Here is a 19,033-nt window from a genome sequence, read left to right as displayed (position 1 = left end):
AGGCCTCGGGGCGAAATGAAATCTTTCCATCATCTTTCAATTTCGAATGTCATCAGAATCGTCAAATGCGATTCGGCGGATCGGCAAATCTATTTGGAGGAAACACAAACATCGGCGACGAATTGAAATTGTAAACTTTTATCGAGAAACAAGGGGTAATAATAGGAGAAAATTGGAAAACAACGGAGGATAGTGAATAAAAATATGAGTATTTTCTACCATAAGATAAAAAATTTAATATGTACTGCTCTGAAATAAAAATAGCCAAATGAATAATATTCTGGATTTTTAATTCTCATTCCTCTTTCAGATGAAATTGATGGTGCCCCAGTCCAGTCCATAGACTTCCTCATCAAATTTGCCTCCGGATCGGTGACCCAACGTGCAGGCAAAAAGGCTGCAAAATCTTCCAAAGAAAAGACTCCAATGGTCTTGAGAAGGCCTGTGATTTGCATCTGCAATGACATATATGTACCTGCACTTAGGGCCTTGAGGCAATGCGCCTTTGTGGTCACTTTTCCTCCGACGGAAAATAGCAGGCTTGCAGAAAGGTAAAGGACAGATGGAAGTCAGATACATCTTTGGGAAAAGATTTTTCTTAAAATTAAATAGTAAAGGATAGATTCGATTACAATGTCTCGTTTAAGGTTGGACTTAATTATATTTTGTTGACCAGCGCTGTTATTTCTTTTTCGAAAGTCAGTGGATATTTAGAAGTCTTTGATGCATCTTTACTTTAACTACCGATGACTAGATTTTGCATTGATAAATTTAATAAATAATTTAATACATACTTAGAATGTTATTATTATTTATAATATCTTAGATTGATATATTGCACATTTCTTTTTACTTTATTATTTTAATATGCCTTTTCTGAATCGTTAGTTTTAAAATTATATCCTCAACGTTTTCTAAATTTTTCATTTTCATAGCTTCTATTTTTTTCTCAGGTTGCTGGAAATATCAAAAGCTCAAAATTTAAAAACAGATCTCGGTGCCTTGCTGGTTTTGGCTGATAAGACAAATTGTGATGTCAGATCCTGTTTATCAGCACTTCAATTCTTTAGGTATTAAATTATGACCCATAGAATTTTTATATGATCTATCTTGGATTTTTGAATTATTTTTTTATATGTTTTTAGTGGTCGTAAGAAGCAACTTCGCATAATGGATGTGTACAAGAGCAATATTGGTCAGAAAGATATGCAAAAGGGGATGTTTGCAGTTTGGAAAGATATTTTCCAGGTATTTATAATGAACTTAGTAATAATAACTAATATTATAATATGTGTATTTTATATACTTAAAATTAAAATTCAAAGATAATTTACCGAGCAATTCCGCCTCATAACAAGCTAGGAACGGTGCAGTTTGTCATAACATTATTCCTTGCTTGTTTACATGTAAAATACGCCTGACACACGGCAAATATATAGACTTTGCACAGTTTTTCTAGCAAGAAACAAGTATAAGATAGCGTTGCCATGACAATGCTATTCTGAGGCAGATTTGCCCGGTTAGTTATATTTTTAATAATTGGATGAGTACTTTTTTGCTCATTATTTGTGTTTCACTATCTTGTATCAAGACATTTTATTATTGTTACACTTATAATTATTGGAATTGATAACAGATTTTTAGATCAACCATTTGTATTTTTTTCCAAGTAATTTAATATACACTAATTTTTCCAAGAATATCCAAAAAAAATGGTGCAAAGTAGGGATGAAATCAAAGTCGATCTCTTGTTTATCTCATACAACAAATTTTTTATTTCTCTCTTTATAATAATTTTTTTCTGTCTTTTTCTCTCATTCTTTACACTTTTTAATTCCCTATACACTTTTTCCAAAGATTTTCTGCCTAGTATTTGTAGTAAAATCTTGCATTGGAATTCAGTATTCCTAGGACGTATTTTTATTTTATCACTTATAACTTCTAAACCATTCGTACAATTTGATTGACGTCTTCGGCAAATTTGTGCAAAATTAAATAATCTACAATATTGTCTAACATAATCAAGTCCTACAGCAACTCGGTATACTTTAAAACGCGTTTGAAAACATACAACTTTGCGTACGCCATTATTGTAACAAACTCGTATTACAGAATCGGCGAAAGCAAAGTTGTTACTATTATTTTTATTTTTTTACAGATCAGACGACCAACAAGAGGCCTAACGGACAATTCGAATAAAAATAATGTTATGAATGAAAATGAGGAACCTGATAACGAAATGAGTTTCAATGCTAGCCAGGCTGCCGATATGAGCGCAGCAACCAGGATGAAATATGTCCTGGACACTATGTATTCCGTTGGAGATTATGAAAGGTACCTTTATACATTGACACAAAGAATTCTCAATCATCACCATTAACTAATACGAGTCTTTTTTGTCTAGATTAATGCAAGGTGTCTACGAAAATTATCTATCAATGCGCCAGCCCGATCCTGATATGATTGGAGTGTGTGATGCAACCCAATGGTTTTGTTTTTGTGACCAGGTTCTTCATGTTGTGAACACGACGCAGAATTATTCTACGTACGGTTATTTGCCTTATGCGTTTGCAGCTTGGCATTTGCAGTTTGCTTCGTTGGCCTGGCAGAAAGTGCAGTTTCCTAATAAAGGATTCGAGGTTTGTGGAGATTTTTTTTTTAAATTTATGTAATACAAAATTAGTGTGATAATTTGTATTCTAATAGAATCATAATTTAATTGAATAGAAACGATTGTGTGTTTTAAGTGATTTGTGATCATTTCGGAACCAGTAAGAGTCCTTACGTCTTTGAGGATGTTCTGGTGGATATTTTAGTACTCTGGCAGATTTTTAGTCTCTAACAGTCTTCCAGAATCTTTGGTAGTCTCGCAAAGTCTTTGGTAGTCTCGCAAAGTCTTTGGTAGTCTCGCAAAGTTTTTGGGAGTCACTCAGAGTCTTTCGGAGTCACTCAGAGTCTTTGGGAGTCACTCAGAGTCTTTGGGAGTCAATCAGAGTCTTTGGGGGTCAATCAGAGTCTTTGGGAGTCACTCAGAGTCTTTGGGAGTCACTCAGAGTCTTTGGGAGTCAATCAGAGTCTTTGGGAGTCAATCAGAGTCTTTGGGCGCCTCTCAGAGTCTTTGGGAGCCTCTTAGAGTCTTTGGGAGCCTCTGAGTCTTTGGGAGCCTCCCAGAGTCTTTGGGAGCCTCCGAGAGTCTTTGGGAGTCACTCAGAGTCTTCGGGAGTCACCTCGAGTCTTTGGGAGTCACCTCGAGTCTTTGGGAGTCACCTCGAGTCTTTGGGAGTCACCTCGAGTCTTTGGGAGTCACCTCGAGTCTTTGGGAGTCACCTCGAGTCTTTGGGAGTCACCTCGAGTCTTTGGGAGTCACCTCGAGTCTTTGGGAGTCACCTCGAGTCTTTGGGAGTCCCATGGAGTTTTTTGTAGTCCCATGGAGTTTTTTGTAGTCCCATGGAGTTTTTTTGTAGTCCCATGGAGTTTTTTGTAGTCCCATGAAGTCTTTTGTAGTCCCATGGAGTCTTTTGTCGTCCCATGGAGTCTTTTGTCGTCCCATGGAGTCTTTTGTAGTCCCATGGAGTCTTTTGTAGTCCCATGGAGTCTTCTGTAGTCTCCTGGAGTCTTTTGTAGTCCTTTGGAGTCTGTTCGAGTTTCCTGGAGTCTATTCGAGTCTCCTGGAGTCTCTAGGAGTTTTATGGAGTCTCTAGGAGACTTCTAGAGTCTTCTGGAGTCTTATGAATTTTTTTACAGTTTTCTAGAGTCTTCTTAAGTTCTCTGGAGTTTTGTCTTATGGTGCCCCGTGAAGTCTTTTAGAGCCTCCTCGAGCTTTTTGGAGTCTCCCCGAGCCTTTTGGAGTCTCGCAGAGTCTTTTTCGAATCTTCCGAGTCTTTTTCGAATCTTCCGAGTCTTTTTCGAATCTTCCGAATCTTTTTCGAATCTTCCGAGTCTTTTTAGAATCTTCCGAGTCTTTTTAGAATCTTTCAAATCTTTATAGAATCTTTCAAATCTTTCTAAAGTCTCTTTAGAACCTCCTGAGACAACTCCTAACATCATGTTATCGTCTATGTTGCCTCAAATTTGGTCCCTTAGAGGTAGACATTGAGATAAAACATTGACACGAAAACCAAAGACTACACATTGATGCCAAACACTTCTAAAACCTAACCTCTATTGGCATATACGTCAGACACTTCTTTTTCAATTTAACCGCACAAGTGTGCTATCATAATTGACATCAAAAAGTTGCACTCATTATTATTTAATAAACTAGAACACGAGGCAAACATATGTATGTATGAGAATTTAGTCCAAAATCTATACTACTGGTGCAAGTATCCTCTGTCCTCTGTCCTCCTCTACATATTTTGAATTCCCCGCCAAAAACGTTTTAAGAAAATTACATTTTGCAACTTACGAACGCGAAACGAGATTAGCCCGCGCTCTGAGCAACGCTCTCGTCCGCCAGTCCTCCTGTCCTCCAGTCCTCCAGTCCTCCCGCCGTCCGCCGCCGCCAACACATATTATAACATTATGCCTTATGCCGACGGTTCAAAAGAATTTTACTCGGCGGCAACGGCAGCGGCAGCAAAGTACGTATAGTAAATGCAAAAGTAAAGTAAAGAAATTTCAATTTCATTTAATAATTATATTTCATTCCATCTCTCTGTACTACGACGAGAGAGAGAGGAAAGTGGAGTAAGGGAGTGAAATAAAATTTAAAAAAAAAGTCGGCAATTGCGCGATGGAATGCGATTAGGATGACGGTAGCGAGTTTTCTCGTTGGAAAATTAGCAGAGGCGAAACGAGGAATAGATTGTTGCAGGAACTGTTTTAAAAAGTTATCACCAGACGCATTTTACGATTTCTGTTGGAATTTTTAGAATGAAAACTATGAAACACCTACATGATATTCAAGACACCTACATGCTCATGTAGAGAGGCTACATGTCAGAGACTCTGAAAATCAGTCGGGAGCTCTCCAAGACACTCTGAAAATTCTGAAGATCCCAAAACACTCTGAAGATTCTAACTGAATATTCTAAAGACACTCTGAAGATTCTAAAGACACTCTGAAGATTCTAAAGACACTCTGAAGATTCTAAAGACACTTGGAAGATTCTGAGTCTCTTTAGAATCTTTTGTGTCTAATTAGAATTTTCTCAGGATCTTTAGAATTTTCTCACGGTCCCTTTAGAATATCCTGAGTTTCTTTAAAATATTCTGAGTCTCTTTAGAATATTCTCATGGTCTTCAGAATATTCTAATGATCTTTAGAATTTTCTCAGGGGCTTCAGATTTTTCTCAGGGGTCTTTAGAATTTCCTCAGTGGTCTTTAGATTTTTCTCACGGTCTCTTTAGAATATCCTGAGTTTCTTTAGAATATTCTGAGTTTCTTTAGAATATTCTGAGTTTCTTTAGAATATTCTGAGTCTCTTTAGAATATTCTCATGGTCTTCAGAATTTTCTCATGATCTTTAGAATTTTCTCATGATCTTTAGAATTTTCTCATGATCTTTAGAATTTTCTCATGATCTTTAGAATTTTCTCAGAGGTCTTTAGAATTTTCTCAGAGGTCTTTAGAATTTTCTCAGGGTCTTTAGAATATTCTGAATCTCTTTAGAATATTTGGAGTCACTTTATAATATTCTGAGTCCCTTTAGAATTTTCTCTGAGTCTTTAGAACTTTCTCCGAGTCTTTAGAACTTTCTCTGGGTCTTTAGAATTTTCTCAGGGTCTTTAGAATTTTCTCAAAGCTTTTAGAATTTTCCGGGTCTCTTCAGAATCTTCAGAGTCTCTTTGGAATCTTTCGAGTCTCCTTCTAAAGAGTCTCGGAAGATTTTAGATAAGCTCGAAAGATAGATTCTAGAAAGACTCTGTTGTTTCTAAAGACACTCTGTAGAATCTAAAGAAATTTGAAAATTCTAGAAAGACTCCGAAGATTCCAAAGAACCCGGAAAGTTTTGGAAGGCTCGAAATGTTCCAGAAAAGCTCTGAAAATTCCAGAAAGACTCTGAAGATTCCATAAAGTTTCTGAAGATTCTTAAAAAACTCTAAAAATTCCAAAGGCACTCTGAGAATCTGAAGACCCTTGAATAATTTTTCAAAGATAGTTATTTTGATCTCATGGCATAGTTTCTGGCTGTCTACAATTTTCGTTTTTTGAGCAAAATGTGCTTTGAGCCTCAATGTGTTTTTTTTGGTGTTACTGACTTCATTTTGGTCTAAATGCCTAGTTTTATAGCCTAAAGGACCAATTGTTGTGATAAAATAAGTATGTTATGATTCCGGACTCTTTTCTTTAATAATTCGTTTCGTTCGATACTGCACTATATCAACTTCTAAAATCTAACCTCCAAATGGCACAAACAAAAGAATATAACTTTAATTTGACTTGTGTTATCATAAGTGACACACTAGCACTTATGATAATACTGTTCAAAGCTCAAACAAAGGAAACGATTCTACCGAAAAACAGAACAATGTTATGGCACGGCCATGTTACGCTCCAACTTGCATACATTATGCTACTGAATCATATTGAATGCTGTCACAATGTCATGTATTTGCTGTGCATTCCGGGGTTTTACACATAAACTGCAACGTCACTCGTATGTTATGAACTTGAGTCAGAAAGACCCTGTTATCTAACATAGTTTATGACGTTTGTACGGTTTTTACATTACGTTTTCTATCTGAGAAATACACCTGACTGAGCAGCAACCCCATGGCTTTTGTCAATATTCAGTATGGAAAGTACTTCATAACATAGCCTTGCTATAACATTGGTCTGTTATACGGCAGAATCAGTCACAAAGTCTATCTATCAATTTTCCCCCGTTTTCCTCTAATTCGTTACCTTCGCCTAGTTCGGTAACGGGAAGAGAGAGCGCGCGCGGTCTTTTCAAATATTAATTATTCGTCGAAAGAGACGACTGAGCAAAGTAGATGAGAGAAATAAAGAAATTTAAATTAATTTCGCCATCAAAGGTGGATGCTGATGCTCTGATGTTGATGCTGATGCAGATTATGAAATTTGGGAAATTCCCCAGAAGTCTGCAGAAATGAATAAATGATATTAAAAAGCGCTCACTTTATGAATTCATTTAGATCGAGACGGGGACGGTAGATACATACATACATACATACATACATACATACATACATGCACACATACATACATACATACATATACATTTATGTATATAGAAAATTTGAATCGTTCATTTTTATACACACATATAGATAACTAGTGGTGTATGGCATCGTGCCTTAAGACAAATTGCTGTAACTTCCCGTACCGTAACGAAATGTTCGAGGAGTACATTCACTAATATTTATAAGAATTATTTTTGGCCTATAACTTACCCTACGGGAAGTTAAACACAACATTTTTGATGTTTCGGACATAGTTAGTTTCAAATCCATCATCAGGAACAAAACAAAATAATTGACTTTGTTTCACTTGAAAACTAACAATGTGGTCAGAATTCATTTTTAGTGTCAATCAATGTTTCTTTATATATTTAATTACATGCAGGGTATCCCAGAATTCAACGCCATAACGGTATAAAAGTATTGACCGTAACTTTCATATGAATTTAAAAAAATCTAATGTTTGAAAATTATGAGCTTTCAAGTGCAACCTAAAGCTTTGGTTAAATCGTGAGAACTTCTTATTATCCCAGAATTCAACGCCATAACGGTATAAAAGTATTGACCGTAACTTTCATATAAATTAAAAAAAAAATCTCATTTTTGGAAATTATGAGCTTTCAAGTGCAACCCAGAGTTAAATTATTACCATTTTTTGGTTATTATGGTTAATTTTTTTAAAGTTTTGTTTATTTATATTATATATCCTTAACCATGAATAACACTTCTAGAACTACAGTCCAAAAATAATGACTAAATTTCGTTGCAAGTTTTCAAGAATCAAGACTTTTTGTTGAACTATGAATTAAAAAATTTTAGAATCGGTCGATTTTGAGAGGCTCTTCTTTCAAAAAAATGTACTAAAGCGTTTTGGCAAGTTTCATCAAAAGTTTTGAGAGTTAATCAGGATTGTAAAATGGTAAAATAGTCTATAGTTTTATTATTGAAAAATTTAGTAAAAACATAAAAATGAAAAATAAACTCGATAACAGTAAAACGCAGTAACAAAGGTATTTATTTTTACTCATTTTTTATTATTAAACAATCAAGTTTTTTACCATTTCGCGATCCTTAAATGCGCAAACTTTTTATAAAACTAGGCAGCACACTTTAGTACACTTTTTTTGAAGAAGGACCTGTCAAACTTAACCAGGTTAAAAAAGAGCCTTGATTCTAGAAAACTCGGGGCAATTGTGTCATTATCTTGGATTGTGGTCCTAGAAATTTTATTCACGGTTACGATATCAAAGTATAAATGAATAAAATTAATAAAAAATCAACCACAATAACCGAAAAATGGTCACATTATCACCAAAGCTTATAACTTTTTTTTCTATTTTTATGATAAATACTGTCCTCATGTTGATGTTGAGTACTGGGACACCCTGTATATTGTACAAATAAACAAAGAATTTATTCAGTTCAGCATCTTATTGTTTCCATATTGATTTTCTTGAGCTTATATTTATTTTTCTCCCATGTTTTTCTTTCTTACGCATAAATCCATTTTCATTTTTAATCTTTTTCACGGCGTCGCGCACATTGTATTAAGGCAAGCAGGATTTTTATTATGGGGTATAAATACATATATAATTTTATATATACAAATATATATATATATATATATATATATATATATATTTATATATATAAAATTTAGATATAGGGAAAAACCGCGCAAAATGTTACCTTCGCGTCGGAGCACCATGTTGAGAAAATAGAAATTCTAAAATTACTTACCAAAATAAATTACCAAATATTTTTTTAATTAACTTCCCGTAGGGTAGTTACAGTAATGGGCCGAAAATCGAAAATGAAAATTTTTGCATTTCTCGACGTTTTGAAGGTTTCTGAACATTTTAAAGCATACCTCAGAAAAAATGAATGTATATATGGATACAATTTTTCGACCACGTTTTCGGGCGCACGGATCAACCGATTTGAATGGTTTAAAAAACATTCGATCCCTATTGATAGGAAGATGTGCTGATTAGTGTTTGGCAAAGGCAGGTCTAGTCGTTACGGATCTCAAAAACATTCAATTTGTAATGATTGGGAGAAGAGGTGATTAGTTTTTGGCAAAGACAGGTCTCGCCATTTCGAAGATACTGAGGTAAATGTGCAAAAAATGGCAGTTTTTGAGCGAACTAAGCGTCCGATTTGAATGATTCAAAGAACTTTCTGCTTTTTTCAACAAAATAATTACTTTTGAGGACAAAAAAATATTACATTTTTTTTATTTTTCATAGCACTTCCAATTTTGTGAAAAACTATTGAAAAATGTGAAAATGCCGCCAAGCTAAGCACAGTATAAGTGAAAATGTCGCACAGAATTATTTGCAAATACGTTTAGACTGTGATTATGCGGGAGCACTTTTTCAATTTTGTGTAAATTAGGCAACTATTTTTTTTGAAATTGAATTCAAAATGCAGTGACGATTGTTAATGTTCTGGAGATAAATTGATTGATTTATGATTTGCATTTGAATTCAACTTCTTAGGTGTGCGATGTATAAATTAGTAAAATAGAATTTTATTTCTGAAGTAAAACTTCTTAAGTCGCGATGTGATATAGAGTCTGTTTTGATTAAACGTAAAAGAGACAACAGTATATAGTGAGAAAATGATATATATATATATATATATATATATATATATATATATATATATATATATATATATATAAAACACTAGTGCGAAAAAGAGCAACATATACCTGACAGTGTAGAGTGACAGAATAAGATACATGAGTATGATGTAACCTCCAAAATTTAGCAACTACCATTTTAAATGTAAATTTTTGATAAAAGGACAAGAGATACCAATTTTTGTTGTTAATAGAAATTGTAGATAATTTAATTGGCTATAAATTTGCTGAATATTGCAAAATGGTGGGACATTTCGTTTTGAAGTTATAAATAAATAAATAAAAATCGAGCTGGTCCAAAAGTGTGAAGCGAGATATACTGATGCAACCTCCAAAATTTACCAACAACCTGTTTCATTGCAAATTTTGGGTAAAAGGATAAGAGATACAAATTTCTGTTCTTAACAAACGGACAATTTGTTTAGAAGTTATAAACAAATAAAAATCGAACCGGTCCAAAAATATAAAACGAGATATATTAAAATGTAGCCTCCTCAATTTAACAACAATCATTTTAGTTCTTATAAATGCCGCCAAGCTAAGCACAGTATAAGTGAAAATGTCGCACAGAATTATTTGCAAATGCGTTTAGACTGTGACTATACGGGAGCACTTTTTCAATTTTGTGTAAATTAGGCAACTATTTTTTTGAAATCGAATTCGAAATGAAATGACGATTATTAATGTTCTGGAGATAAATTGATTTATGATTTACATTTGATTTGCTCAGATATGACAAAATAGCAAAAATAATGAAAGTTACAGCAGTATTTGTAATAATATATTTCAAAACATTGTAAATTTCTCGAATAGTTCATCACGGTACGTTGAAATTTTGCCTTAAGCAATTTGCCTTAAGGCACGATGCCATAAACCACTAGTTAAAGTTAATTTTGAACAAAAACTTCGATTACGCAAACGTTTAAAAATAATTTATAATTTGTATAAATATAAAATTGGAGGTGTAACTCAGATTGGAAACATGTTTTTTATTTGTAATAAACCATATAAAACAGTTCTCCTATTAATTTTCCAAATATTGTCCGGTCCATCTAAACACAAGATTTGAATATTGCGCCACGATTTTTTACCACTCTGGCCATGATACATTTCTACTGGATTTAAGTTATCTTCTATCACCTGTTTATTCATTTCACCCCCGGTCTCCCCTATCCTCCGGTAATATCTCTTCTGCCTGCTGTTGCTGTTCATAATGAAAATCGTCGTGTTCATAAAACATGATTTTATTCGAGTCGCCGTTAAGTGGCACTTAGCGAGATTATTTCTTTATTTCTGTGCAAAGTAAAAAAGCTATTAGAGGACGAGAGAGAGAGAGAGAGAGAAAGGGATGAAATTGCAGAGGGATGGCGTAATTCTTCTAAATACTTCACTTATATTTTATTACTGTTTAAGTTACTTAATAATTCATTGAAACGCTGGACTGATTCTAATTCATTAACATAAGTAATAATCCAACTTGTTTGTATTTTGTGATGTTATGCTTTCTTGACGTTTAAAGCCATTCTGGATAGTTTGACACCGAATTTAGGAAAAGTCTATGTGTGTATGTGTGTGTATGTAAACCTTTATCCCTGTATCTTATGTCTGTTAAGTGGTCATCAAGGGCCATTTCTCGCATTAAGTAAATCTAGCGTCGTTTCCTTTGCCGAGCTCTTAACGACATTGTCTTGTTCTTTCCCCGGAATCTTTTCGATTCCGAATCTCTCCATCGTGCCGTTACTAAATGCGAATCTGGAAACGGTTTAGTGGCACCATTTAATATAGCACGAGACGAAATCACTAACCACCCCCCTGAATGGGCTTCTCCTAGATAATTGTTACTTGGAATCAGTTGTTTCTGGAATTGTCTGTATTGGATTTTTTTTGTTGAAATTACATTTGTAAAAATTAAATAGTTTTGGAATATCACTTTTTGGTATTTAATATTGTAGTTGAAAGATTTAGGATTGACATATTCAAATTACAGCATTCTAGCACATAATACCCTTTAAAATCCCTGTTGCCAGGTTTACGTAACTTTAAATCAGGAATAAACCAGTTAAATTATATATAAACTTGTCAATTATATATGATTTAACTGGTTTATCCTTGATTTAACGATTTGGAGATTTAATGAAATAATTTTTTATTTCATACTTTATGTAACAAAAATTTAGTATTCAGTTTGTTAGTTAGTTAGTTTGTTAATTTTAGTCACTTTAAGTGTTTAATACTGTAGTAGATAGATAGACATTTTTTTGCTACTTTAATTAAAATGTCTAACCTTGTGTGATTCAAAAATTTCGGTTGACAGTTTATATATTATATGGATTAACTTCCTTATTCTTGATTTAACGATTCGGAGATTTATTTAAATAATTCTTCGTATAGCATGTATTTATAACAAAATACATTACTTTTAGTATTTAATATTATTGTAGACAGATTTAGGAATGACATATCGAAATTACAGCATTTTAACACATAATACGTACCTTAAAATTTCTGTTGCCACTTTTACGTAACATTAGAAAGACATTTTGCTGGTATTTTAATTATTAATGTTTGACCTTGTGTAATGAAATTTAACAAGATAGTAGATAAATCATAAGCACTTTGAATTCCTTGCTTCCAGTTTATATATATTTTAACTTTTTTATCCCTGTTTTAATGATATAGAGATCTCTCAAATAATTCTTTGTCACATTTTGTGTAACAAACTCTATTAGATTTAGAATTTATATTATTATAGTAGACTGATTTAGAAATGCCATATCCAATTTTATTTGCATCCTAGCACAAAATACGCGTTTTAAAATCCCTGTTGCCAGTTTTACATTAAACATTCAAAATTCTAAATTATTTAAATATATTTACAAATCGTTAAATCCGGGATAACAAGTTAAATTAGATATAAACTTGTCAATTATATATATAATTTCACTTGCTTATCCCTGATTTGACGATTCGAATATTTGTTCAAAAAATTCTTTATATCACATGTTATATAACAAAATGCATCAGTTTTAGTATTTAATTTTGTAGTAGACAGATTTGGGAATGACATATCGAAATTACAGCATTCTAGCACAAAATACGCACCTTAAAATCCCTGTTGCCAGTTTTACATAACATTAGAAAGATATCTTATTGGTAATAGAATTAAAATATTAATGCCTAACCTTGTGTGATTCAAAAATTCCTGTTGACAGTATATATATATATATATATATATATATATATATATATATATATATATATATATATAGATTAACATTTTTATTCTTGATTTAACGATTCGGTGATTTATTCAAATAAATCTTTATATCACATGTTATGTCACAAAATACATCAGTTTTAGAATTTAAATATTGTAGTAGATAGATTTAGGAATAACATATCGAATTACAGCATACTAACCCACAATACGCACCTTAAAATCCCTGTTGCCAGTTTTACGTAACATTAGAAAGACATCACACAAGGTTAGAATTTTTTTAGCCTTGTTTGATAAAAGTTAACAGTTTTAACTTTTACCATTATTATTATACAAATTATTAATAATATCTAATCGCACGCGATAAAAATCACAACTTTTACAATTTATCATCAGACATAATCAGTAGTGATATCTTCATATTCGCGAACAGCACACTTTAAAATCCCTGTTGCCAGTTTATCTTTTAAACTTTCCAAGTGTCAACCCTCCCTGATATATTATTTCCGTCCGCCACAGTGTAGAATACTAATTACTATTACCATTATTATTATTATCATCATCAACAACAACAAATGAAAGTTTTCGCAATTACGAGATTGCATTTCTCCATTTCTGCATTTCCCCATTTCTGCATTTCTGGCAGACGTGCGAAATTATGCAAAGTCGTCGTAAAAACATTTGCGAAACAGAAGCGCAGAATGTTTTGTTGTTGTTTTGTCGTGTTTTGTAATAATTTCAATTAACACGAAGATGATGGGACAAGTTTATTTATAACGGGGAATAAAGTTAGGCCGAGGATGAAATAGACGGGGAGCCGGGGGTAAAAGATAGAAAGGAAATAAGTAACTAACTCCTAAATCTGCTTATTATAATTTTAAAGATAAGAATTTATGAATTGCAAATAAATTTTCTAATAATTATCTAATAATTTTTCTAATTGCTTTCTTTCTAATGTTACATAAAACTGGCAACAGGGATTTTGGGGTGTGTAGTTTGTACCAGGATGTTGCAATTTTGGTATATGACACCTAAATCTGTCTACTACAATTTCATAAACTAAAATTGGGAAATTTTATCACGTAAGAAGAGATATAAGTAGTTATTTGGATAAGTGTACCATTGATACGATAAATTGGCAATAAAATTTCTGGGGCTAATATTTTGCGCCGACATGCTTCTTATACTAACATACTCGTAAATACTAAAAAAGCATATTTTTTTTTGTTAGCTTAAATATTATTATTAATTTGAATAAAGTAACTCGATGACATCTTTCTAATGTTACGTAAAACTGGCAACAAGGATCTGAAGGTGTTCAGTTTGTGTTAGAATGCTGTCATTTAGATATATTGTACTTAAATCATGTACTACAATGGTAAATAAAAATTTGTATAAATTTTATCACATTGTCTATTATAATTGCATAAACTAAAATTACGGATTTTTATTACATACGAAAAGATTACACTACTTATTTGGGAAAGCAGTAAAGTATAGAAGATGATACAATAAATTGGCAACTGGGGCTAATATTTTACTCCTAGATCGATGCATTTTATTTTAAATTGTAAAAACTGCTACTGATGATTTTTTTGCGCTAGATTAGACATAATTAATAATTTCGATAAAGTACCTTGATGACGGCTTTCTAATATTACGTAAAACTGACGTAAATCTGAATCTATCTATTATAATTGCATAAACTAAATTATATCACCTAAGGATTTTATCACGTATTTGTACTTATTTGGATAAATGTCAGTTGATACAATAAATTGGCATCAAAAATTCTGGGGCTAATATTTTGCGCAGACATGCTTTTTATACTAACATAATTGTAAATACTCATAAGAAGCATAATTTTTTTTCGTTAGATTAGATATTATAATTAATTTAAATAAAGTGCCCTGATGACGTCTTTCTAATGTTATGTAAAAAACTGGCAACATGGATTTGAAAGTGTTCAGTTTGTGTTAGGACGCTGTAATTTGGATATAATTTACTTAAATCTGTGTACTACTATAGTAAATAATAAACTCAATAAATTTTATCATACTAGTCGAAATATTAACACAAATTGTTGGATTTTGTAATTACACCTAAATCTGTCTATTATAATTGCATAAACTATAATTAAGGATTTTTATACCGTAAGAAAAGATTGCACTACTTATTTGGGAAAGTGGTAAAGAATACAAGATGATACAATAAATTGGCAACTAGGGCTAATATTTTACGCCTAGATACATACCTCTTATACAATTACAGTTGTAAATATTACTACTGATGTTTTTTTTACGTTAGATTAGATATTATTATTCATTTCAATAAAATACCTTGATGACATCTTTCTAATGTTACGCATAACTGGCAACAAGGATTTCAAGGTGTTCAGTTTGTGTTAGGACGCTGTAATTTGGATATATTGTACTTAAATCTATGTACTACAATGGTAAATATAAAAATCTATAAATTTCATCACTATAGTCGAGATATTAACAATAATTTGTTGAAAGTACCACAAAATGAATACCCTGAAATTGACAAGGGGAATGTTGGGATTTATTTTAGATTGTTACAATTTTGGTGTATTATCTAGATATTAATAAATTGAATAAAGTACCTTGATGATGTCTTTCTAATGTTACGTAAAACTGGCAACATGGATTTGAAAGTGTTCAGTTTGTGTTAGGATGCTGTAATTTGGATATGTCGTACCTAAATCTATGTACTACAATGGTAAATAATGAATTCTATAAATTTTGTCATACTGGCCGAGATATTACCACAAATTGGTGGATGTTGCAATTTGGATATATTACATCTAAACCTGTCTACTATAATTGTATAAACCAAAACTAAGGATTTTCATTACGTAAGAAGAGATTACACTACTTATTTGGGAAAGTGGTAAAGTATATAAGATAATACAATAAATTGGCAACTAGGGCTAATATTTTACGCCTAGATTGATGCATCTTATACTACTATAGTTGTAAATATTGCTACTGATGGTTTTTTTACGTCAGATTAGATATTATGATTAATTTGAATAAAATAACGTGATAACGTCTTTTTAATGTTACGTAAAACTGGCAAAAAGGATTTGAAGGCGTTCAGTTTGTGTTAGAATGCTGTAATTTGAATATATTGTACTTAAATCTATGTACTACAATGGTAAATGAAAAATTCTATAAATTTTATGACACAAGATGAGATTTTAACGATTATTTGTACAAGGTACCACAAATTAAACCAGACTGTTACAGTTTTAGTGTATTTTTGTTTAAAAGTCTTTTTATCAAAATCTGTACATTTTTTTACCCAAAACAAAATGTTATTAATAATAGGCAATCAGATTCTTTTTTCTAGTGATACTACAAATTGGAAACACGATCTTGTAACTATATTGCTGTATTCAAGTCTGTGGCAAATTTCAAATTGGTCTTATAGTTCTTTTTTCCTTTCAGGTTCAACAAAAACGAGCAACAGCCTTAGGAGTCTTAGAAGCCTTAAGAAGTGGTTGCCAAAGCACTGGACGTACTGCTGTTGTCTCCAGAAAACAGCTGGTTCTTGATGTTCTTGGTATTTTGAAACGGATTTTGAGCCCTAGTTTGAGGAACGTGTCTTTGCAACTACTGACACCAAGGTAAGGAGAAAAATACAACAAGAATTGGCTTTAGGAATCACCAGCTGCAGGATCTAAGTCTAAGATATGTTATATTTTTATTTTTTAGTGAACGTTTGGACCTCAGACATGCCGTCAACGTGATGGCCGATTTGGGCTTAGCTTATTCCCAAGGAAGATCAGCTGATGGAACTTACCATTACCAACTGGAACCAGATATAGATTTGGTTGGACTGTTTCCGGTAAAAGAATAATATGATAATCTATTTCTCCCTCAGCCTCAGTGTTCGTCCTTTTCTATATTTCCATTACTTTTTTCTTCAGATGTTCCCCAGCCTCAAACTTTGTCCTATTGGGGGCAGCAGCTGATCGCTCGAGAAGTCGATGTCGAGAAAATAGAAGATCAGCTCCAAAAGTGACAAGTAAAAGTCCAAGGACAAGGAAAATGATGATAATGTTGCCAAAAAGGCAGCAAGTTCGAGAAAAGTGTTCTAGGTGCTCCTAAATTGCTCCAAATACGAATTTGCCAAACCATTTACAAACGTGCAACCGAAGGCTGCCAATTTTGGACTGCCGAAGAAGAATCTGGTAAGTTTTAGGAATAGAATTTTGGTGATAGGTAAATTTAATGTATGTGCGATTATGGATTTTGAGATAATAGCTTAGGTTTTTGCTAGAAAAATCCGATTTTTTTTGTTAAGTTAGGTTTTTCGAAGTCTTGCGTCATTGGAATCGTTTGCCACCGAAATTGTTGAAGTTTATACGTAGAATGAATGTTGGTTTTTTTTATATCCATTTTCGAACTTTTCAGAACAATGTCGTAATCTTTAAAGCATTTTCAGGCTATCTAGAACATTTTCAAACTACCCCAAATTATTCTTAAACTGTCTACAACATTTGAAAATTATCTAGAATATTTTTAGACTATCCAGAACACTTTCAGATTTTCCAAAACTTTTTAACACTTTGAGAATATCCCGAACATTTTAGACTATCCCGACTGTTTCAGAATATTTTCAGACTATCCAGAATACTTTGAGACTTTCCAGAAATTTTTTAAGAATGTATTAGAACATTTTAGACTATCTAGAATATTTTCAAACTATCCAGAACATTTTTAGATTATACAGAACTTTTTAAGACTGTCCAGAATATTTTCAGATTATTCAGAACACTTCCTACTATCCAGAACTCGTTTAAGACTATTTTAGAACATTTTGAGGCTATCCAGAGTTTCTCTAAAACACTTTCAGATATCTAGAACATTTTTAAACTATGTACAACATTTTAGGCTATCAAGAACATTTTTAATTTATCTAGAGACATCAAGGACATTGATATATCTAGAGTTTTTCGGATTATTCTGAATATTTTCAGACTATCTAGAACTATGTGGAACTATGTAGAATTACATAGCACTTTCTAGAACTTACGGACTATCCAAAATTGCATAGGACTATATAAAAACTATAACCATACAGGACTATCTAGAACCAGATAGGACTCTCCAGATCTATATGGGACTACCAAAACTATATAGGACTATCTAGAACTTATAACACTATCTAAAACTATGTTAAAATATCTAGAACTATACTGGACTCTCTAGAATTATATAGGACTATCTAGAAGTATGTAGGACACTCGAGAATATATAGGACTTTCTAGAAATTTGTAGTATTATCTAGATCTATGTAGGACTACCTAGAATTGCATAGAATTATTTAGAACTATGCAGGACTATCTAGAATTATACAGGACTATCTAGAACTATATAAGACTCTCTTTTTATAGGACTATCGAGAATTATGTAAGATTATCTAGAACTATTCAAAAACTATCTAGAACTGAATTTATATTTAGAATTATATAGTATCTAGAACGTTTTCGAACAGTCAGGATATTTTCAAGACTATCTACAATGTTGTCAAACCATCTAAGACATTTTTAGGACTATCTAGAACATTTTTAGACTGTCGAGAATATTTTATATTGCCTAGAACAATTTTATACTGTCTAGAAGATTTTCATTTTATCTTCGACATTTTCAGGCTAACTAGGACATTTTGAGTCAATCTTGAATACTTTCAGACTATCTAGAACATTTTCAGATTTTCTAGAACAATTCCAACTATTTAAAATGTAGACAATCTAGACTTTTCAGACTATCCAAAATATGTTCTGAAAATATTTAGAACAATTTTAGACTATATAGAAACATTTTAGGTTATTTAGACGATTTACCTACTATCTAGCACATTTTCAGAACATATTTAGACTTTCTAAACCGTTTTTGGATTTGGACTCGCTAGAACATTTTTTGACTATTCAAAGCAACATTTTTGAGCCATATATAACATTTTTAGACTCGTTAGAACATTTGCAAACTAGA

General features: G+C 32.3%; 1 protein-coding gene across 1 annotated transcript; it reads left to right on the top strand.

The window, feature by feature from the left end:
- The first annotated feature begins 204 nt into the window (after positions 1-204).
- LOC113386489 (chromosome transmission fidelity protein 18 homolog) lies at positions 205-17,010 on the top strand. Its single transcript, XM_026624269.1, has 9 exons — positions 205-208; positions 311-551; positions 954-1,070; positions 1,146-1,248; positions 2,159-2,334; positions 2,405-2,639; positions 16,484-16,662; positions 16,751-16,883; positions 16,966-17,010. Exons 1-9 carry the CDS (start codon positions 205-207, stop codon positions 17,008-17,010), a joined length of 1,233 nt encoding a protein of 410 aa, XP_026480054.1.
- The last annotated feature ends 2,023 nt before the right edge of the window (positions 17,011-19,033 follow it).

The sequence above is a fragment of the Ctenocephalides felis genome, unplaced genomic scaffold (genome assembly GCF_003426905.1).
Source record: "Ctenocephalides felis isolate EL2017-DRISC unplaced genomic scaffold, ASM342690v1 CF-g0.4_SCAFFOLD_03571, whole genome shotgun sequence".
In the NCBI taxonomy this organism is placed as follows: Eukaryota; Metazoa; Arthropoda; class Insecta; order Siphonaptera; family Pulicidae; genus Ctenocephalides; species Ctenocephalides felis.
Note: the sequence above shows the minus strand (reverse complement) of the source record. Positions and strands in the feature narration are given on the sequence as shown.